The sequence below is a fragment of the Dermacentor andersoni genome, chromosome 1 (assembly GCF_023375885.2).
Source record: "Dermacentor andersoni chromosome 1, qqDerAnde1_hic_scaffold, whole genome shotgun sequence".
NCBI lineage: Eukaryota > Metazoa > Arthropoda > Arachnida > Ixodida > Ixodidae > Dermacentor > Dermacentor andersoni.
This window is the reverse complement of record NC_092814.1, coordinates 43237024-43244177: the sequence shown is the minus strand read 5'-3', so window position 1 is coordinate 43244177 and position 7154 is coordinate 43237024. Positions and strand designations below refer to the sequence as shown.

At 47.5% G+C, this 7154-nt stretch overlaps 1 protein-coding gene across 1 annotated transcript in view; it reads left to right on the top strand.

The window, feature by feature from the left end:
• The first annotated feature begins 2801 nt into the window (after positions 1-2801).
• Positions 2802-7154, top strand: part of LOC126545318 (TBC1 domain family member 12-like) — a 29661-nt gene continuing 25308 nt past the window's right edge. The window contains exon 1 of the mRNA XM_050193123.3: positions 2802-3205. Within this exon, the coding sequence (XP_050049080.2) occupies positions 2802-3205 (404 nt within the window). The remainder of the gene's footprint in view (positions 3206-7154) is intronic.

Below are 7154 nucleotides of genomic sequence, written 5' to 3'. Positions count from 1 at the left end.
CAGTGTTGTCGTTACTCTATTGGAGATTATTTTGGTAAATATTTTATATAATACTGGGAGTAAGCTAATGGGCCTATAATTTTTTAGTTCTTTAACGTCGCCCTTTTGTGGATTAGTATAATGTTGGCATTCTTCCAGTTTTCTGGGACCCTTGCAGTCGATAGACACTTCGTATAGAGAGCTGCCAGTTTTCCTAGCATTATGTCTCCTCCATCTTTGATTAAATCGACTGTTATTCCATCCTCTCCTGCCGCATTTCCCCGTTTCATGCATTGCAAGGCCTTTCTGACCTCATCTCTAGATATAGGAGGAGTTTCTGTGTACTGTTTATTATTGTTTCGAATAGAGTGCTCCTGAGTCCTCTGAGTACTGTAAAGGTCAGTATAGAATTCTTCCGCTGCGTTTATTATACCTTCGAGATTGCTGATGGTGTTACCCTGCTTATCTTTCAGTGCATACGTCTTGGTTTGGCCTATGCCAAGTTTTCTTCTCACTGATTTCAGACTGCGTCCATTTTTTACTTCAGTCTTTCTCACATTATAATTTCTAGTATCGCTTATTTTCGCTTTGTTAAGCAGTTTTGATTGACAGTTCCGCGAATTATATCTTATCTCTTGAGTTGGACACTTTCATTTTTTTTTTCGTTCCTTTATTAGGTCCTTTGTTACTTGGGAGAGCTTGCCTGCTGGTTGCCTTGGTGCCTTGCCTCCCACTTCAGTTGCTGCCTCTGAAGCCAGCCTCGTTATGGTTTCATTCATTACCTCTATGTCATCATCATCATCATCATCTCTCTGTTCTAAGGCTGCATGTTTGTTTGCAAGTAGCAGCCTAAATTTGTCTGCTTTTACCTTTACTGCCTCTAAGTTGACCTGTTTCTTCTTCACCAATTTTACTCTTTCTCTGTTCAAATTGAGGTGAATCCTGGCCCTCACTAAACTATGATGCATGCCCTTGTGCGAGTGAAAACCCCACACAATGGGAAGGATTCCTCGTAATAATTTGCATGTACACTGTCGTCGTGCTGATAGGTAAAAGCAGCCCACGGTGATGAAAATAAGTTGCACTTGATATTAGTTGAAAACAATTATTTAAATAATATGCACTTATGGAGCATCTACCGTTGTTTGAGACATCGCTGATATAGCTCATATGTCAGATCGAAAAATCAACAACCTGAGAGCAGCTTCTGTGTCTTCACTGCTGTTGTTGTTTAAAAATTATGTTGCCGATTCAACCAAACCGCAACTTTTGTGTCTCTTTATTGAAGAAGTGCTAGGAGCACTGGAGGATAGTTTTGACAATAGCTCCAGACGAAGTTTTATTTCTCCAGGCTCCCCAATCTGCCAAGAATTGTGAAATCTGACAAATAGTTAAAGTTCAGTCGTAATTTTAGATGGTGCATGTTGTTGCTTGTAGAAAAAGTCTAATGGAAATTAACAATGCATAGAAAAACTGTCAATCAGATTGAACAATTTCTATAAGCGCGGTAACGAAATAGTTAAAAAATTGGCCGAACCCACCTCACGATGACTGTCTACGGTAATGCGTTAGGAATTGAATTGCTATAGCGACACAACATGTTGCCACTATCGAAATGAGTTATGTATGAAGTGTGTACTGCAGTGGAATTCCTCTTTTGTGCTTTCATGAGAACATTCGGCATCATCTAGCACTGCCACCGTGGTGCCTGCGCATGGCCTCTGAAATGCATGGTGGTCCGGTGCATGGCAAACGCTGAGAAACGCGTTATGTGGCAACTGGTCTCCTCTCTCGCGCTTCTTTCCGGACACGCTGCGCCATCTAGTGGCACTGCCAAAAAGTTTGCGCATTTCCTCCCAGACAAAAAGTGTGACGGGCCGGTGCCTGCTACGCTGAGAATTGTTCCCTTGCTTACCACACATTCAGTGGCACATACTTAGTAACCCAACTTGGCAAGAGGTTCGTTGAGGAGCGGCACATAACCCAGCGCATTCATGGCGCAGCCTGCTACTGCGTTGGGTTGCTGTCCTTAAGGAACCCTTGTGATGTGGGCTGGCTAGATTCCGCTCAGCATCAAAAAAAATTTAAGGGATCTTTTTCGTCATTGTCGAGTGGCACATTCCCAGTTACCCAAGTTGGCGTAAAGACTGTCATTGAAAATCAGCACACGCCTACTGGCACATACTCAGTGACCCATGTTTACATCAAAGAGGTTCATTGAAGGCCAGCACAGACCGAGTGGCACATATTCAGTGCTCTAAGTCAGCATTAAAGAGTTTCTTTGAACAGCGGTGCCTACCTAGTCCTGCATTTACAGTGACCCATGTTGGTGTGAAAGAGGTTCGTTGAAGAGCAGCATGTATGTACACATTGCCACATACTCAGTGACCCAAGTTGGTCCTCTGGTTAGTTTTGAGCCCTGTTCCCTCAGCACAGCAGCCCGATGCTCTAACCATTCAACCACTGACTACCTAGTGATCCAGGAAAACAGTTAGATACAAACATAGATCGATAGCCCCTGATAAGTGTGTGAAGTACCTTAAGGATTCTAACACATTAAAAGGTTTACATTTTACTTGAAAAATAGAATGACTGCCTACTCTTGGACATTGCAACTTGCAGGACACAAATCTGTGAACAGATGACCGATTCTGTGATGTCACACAATGGTGTGATTCATGTCTCATAATTTGGTTTCAAGGGAAATTGATGTTTACCCTTGACTTAATATTTTTAATGAGCCCTCTCCCACTGAAATAATGTTAAGTGGGTTCCACCTGCCACTCCAGCTTGAGTATTTTTAGGTAAAATATACTACTGGCATGACTACGTGCAGGGCCCTGAGTGGCGGCGGCCTGCCCCCATCCGGGCAGCCGGCCGGCAGCGGCCTGGCCAGCCTTGACGGGGCCCTCGACGGCCTGGCCTTGGTCTATGAGCCTTCCACGCGGCTGCTGCGCCGTGCTCCACCTGACGGACCATCCGACTCCGTCTCCCTCACCAGTGGCTCTTCAGTCAGCACCGACTTGTCTGCCTCTGATGAGGGTGCCAGGCAACATGGCCGCCTCTCTGCCATTCTCACCAAGGGTCTGTTGTCATGGAAGTCCAAAAGTGCTGGGGATGAGCGGGTGCCCTCACCTAGGGACCCATCACCCACTCCATCAAAGCAGAGCGCCGACGGTTGTGTGCCAAGCTCAACTACTGCACTCATCTTGGAAAAGCGGCCATCGTAAGTGTTTTCTGAAGCTCATGGTGGTGGTGACTGTTGAACAACAGGGGCATGAAAAATGCAACAGGGTATTTAAGGTGCTAGTCTTCTTAAGCATGGGCACCTTACTCTGTGCGTAATGTTTCGTAGTATTCAGCTATTGCATTTTGAGGATGGCATTTGTGACTAATTTCTCAGTTCAAGCAAGTGCATAATATAGCATAAGGCAAGCTGGACTGAAAAAGCTCATGGACTATGGAACTTCTGTTGCTAAATGTTTGAGGTACTAGATGTGCCATGAGGGCATTGCTAATTGCTTTTACTTTATGTATACACTAGAAGACCAATAACTTTAGATTGCTTAATTCAAGCTGACTTTCAGGTCCCCTCAGAGCTGTATTCATTTTATTGAGGTAAAATGATTCAGGATTTGAACACCATTGGCCATTTGTGCTAACCTTATCTCGCAAAGATGCGACACCAGAAAGCATACTTCAAGTGCAGTTAATGCTATGTTGTGCCGTTCAGTGTTCTGGTACACACTGTGGCTGTTCTTCCCCATGCTGGCAAAGATACCAGCCAGGCACTGCCCCGTGCTAACCCTCTACTGTTCTTGTGCATGCTGTAGCACTTTTCAAGTGTCCACACTGATCATATGACCATATAGTGGGTTTTTGTTTTTTTGTTCAGAACCAGATAAGTAACTCTGTTTGCACTTGGCTTCTATCGACGTTGATAATGTCACGTATGAGTTTGTGCCGCTTTGGACAAAAGGATGTTGTGAGGTGAAGAGGAGGTTGAAGTGTCTCGGCGATCGGTAGATGGTGTTACCCTGACTACTGAGCTACAACCTCATAACTGTATACAGTGGAACCCTGTTCATACGTTTTTCTCTGGACCGGGGAAAAAAAACGTAACAGCCGGGAAAACGCAACAGTGAGGAAAGCTCCGAAAATGAATGAAAAAAGTGCAGCTTCAACTATAGACAATTTATTTCCACAGAGTGCGCTTAAGACTTGAAGAAAGTCTAGAATGGTGGCTTGCCGTTTCTTTCGCTCGCTATAAATCGCCACACGTTTCTCAATGCCCTGGAAGGCCGCATTGCTGTCAGCGTCGCTGTGAGGTGCGACGTACCTGCGGAGGAGGGCCAGAGCCGCGACGGCTTCTCCAAAGCTAGGATTTGGCAACTCCCCGGCATCATGCGGCTCGTGCTCCTTGTCGTCACCGTGCCACGGCAATGGCAACGGACGAACGAATATCCGCGGGAAATTTTGCCCTCTTTGGCGTAATCATGCTAACGTGCTAACGATTGTTTTAGTATTGCTGCGGAGCACGCGCGTCCGAGCAGCCCGGTTGCGCGCAGCGCGGCGTGGGAGAAACGTAAACAAGAGAGGAGAGCAGGCCCGATAGGCGGAGCAACGCTACGAGCAACGCCAACTTTCGGTTTCACTTTAGCTTCACAAAGAGTGACGTCAGGGCCTCTCCCGAGTTTCCTTCCTCCGTGAGTCGACCCGTCCAACAACCATGCGGTGAGCGTAATCACAGTGATGATAGTAAGATCATTTTTCACGAATGGCCACTTAGTGGCGGCCTCATGCGGCCTCTCGAACTGGCGTGCGGCTTCTTGCAGCCAGTTCCATAGCCAAGCCCGGCCAAGCCCAGCCAGAACTTGTCAAAAGCCAAAATGGCGGTTGGAGCGCGTTGTCTACTTTAGCCCAGGCGGGTTCGGGGTGCTAAGTTGCGACGTATCATGCGGGAACGTTTTCACAGCTACAACGTAACAGCGGGGTTCCTTATACATTGGATCCTATGGAAGCTATGCCGGGACCGGATGAAAACGACGTAGCAGCCGGGAAAACGCAGCAGTGAGGAACGTAACAGCGGGGTTCTACTGTATATTGTAAATACATATATTTTCTCCCCTGTAACATTTTGGTTTTTGTGCCGGGGTACTCTCGCCGCAAACCGGCCCTGGATCTTCGCAGCGGGCGTCACATCGGTTCCGCTGTTATGGCTACTGACGCTACCTCCGCCGCTTGGACACCAGCGGAAGTAGTGCTAACCCAGCTACATCACCCGGGAATCTTCATCGGCACTGGCAAGGTCAATGTCGAAGACTGGCTGACGTATGAACGCGTCGGTAAGCACAACAAGTGGGATGCCACACTTTTGCTGGCCAACATGATCTTTTACTTGGGAGGAACCGCGAAGGTATGGTTCGAGACACATTAAGCTGACATTAGAAGCTGGGACTCCTGCAAGGAAAAGCTACGCGATCTTTTTGGAAGACCTGTGGGACGTCAAATGGAGGCCAAGCAAGAGCTAGCGTCTCGTGCCCAGACATCAACCGAATCGTACGTCGCATATATTCAAGATGTTCTGGCTCTCTGCCGTAAAGTGGACGCGGACATGCTGGAGGCCGATAAGGTTGGACACATCTTGAAGAGCATCGTGGACGATGCATTCAACCTCCTGCTTTGCAGAAACTGCTCAGCGGTTGAGTCTGTCATTAAGGAATGCCGGAATTTTGAGCAAGCGAAGAGCAAACACATCGTACAATGCTTCGACCGACTTCCGAATAAGGCTGCCACTTCCTCCTGCAACGACCCTCCGGCGTCACATTCGCCTACAACGGCAAGCTTGATGCAGGTCACCCGTCGCGCACTTGAGGCTATGGCTCGAAGTTCTCACTGCCCCTATACGCATGACAACATGACCGTCTCGTTCATTCAAGCTGTTGTCCGCCAAGAAATTGCAAACATAGACATCCAGTCTGCCGTCCGCCCGCGTCCCACCCCTACCGCTCCTGTCATTTCCTCTGCTGCACCTTGACAGTCGTTCCTGAATCGATATCAGAACCCCTCTGAGTGGCGAACACCGGTTGACTGGCCAATTTGCTTTGCTTGCTCCCGGGTCGGTGACATCTCCCGCCACTGCCATAGTAGGCGCTGGTACTCCTCGCTTCGACCATATGCTGATTGCCGCTTCGACCGAGGCCCTCGGCCTCTGTTGTCCCTCTCTGAACGCGGACATGCTGGCCTTCCACCTTGGGGATACACCACTACACCGCACACCGCATATACCGCCCTTGCCGCAATGCCATCAGTCCCATTCGCCTACACCTCAATGTCCCTTGTCCCCGTCCTACGCGGGCCGCTTCTTGGGAAACTAAGCAATGCAGCCCCCTGAGGTGCGGCTGCATTGACGACTCGGACTGCAAAACCTCTGCTGACCCCTACTGCTCGACCGAACCTTGTCGAAATTTTTGTTGAGGATGTACCCATTCAAGTCCTCATCGATACTGGCGCTCGGGTGTCTGTTATGCGATCAGTTCTTCGTAGCCATCTCCGTAAAGTCCTGACACTTGTCCAGTCGCCAGCCGTCCGAGTAGCTTATGGCAGTACAACACTGGCACTGTCACTTGCACTCTGCATGCAATAAGTGTTGCTTGAAGGTGTGAATGCGTTTTAGTTGGCCTGAACCTAACCAGGTGAATCTTAAAAGGCAGCAGCGCAATGAAAGACACGGACGGAGACAAGATGACATAAACAAGCACTGAACTTCAGACAACTTTTATTGTGAATGATTCACAAATATATACATGCTGTTTGAGTTTTGTCTGTGACACCACTTGCCATAAATTCAGATGTGTACTTTCATCAGTGACACTACTGACATCCATATTTGCTGTCAATTGCATTGAGAACGAGCACCAAACACGGAGGAAGGATAAGAACTTCATGAAAGCTTATTAAAAACACAAAATACTGGAGGTTTCTTTAAGAGGATGCTAATAACTTGCAATTGGTTTTATTTGCCTAGAGAAGTTCACTTTTTTTTTTTCTTTAATAACTTGGTGTATGATAGCTGGGGTCCCCTGTGTCCACACTGTAAACACACTGTGCCAGCTTTTGTATGATGTCAATGCACATTCTGTTCCTGTATCAATTAGGAATGCTTTCTTGAATCA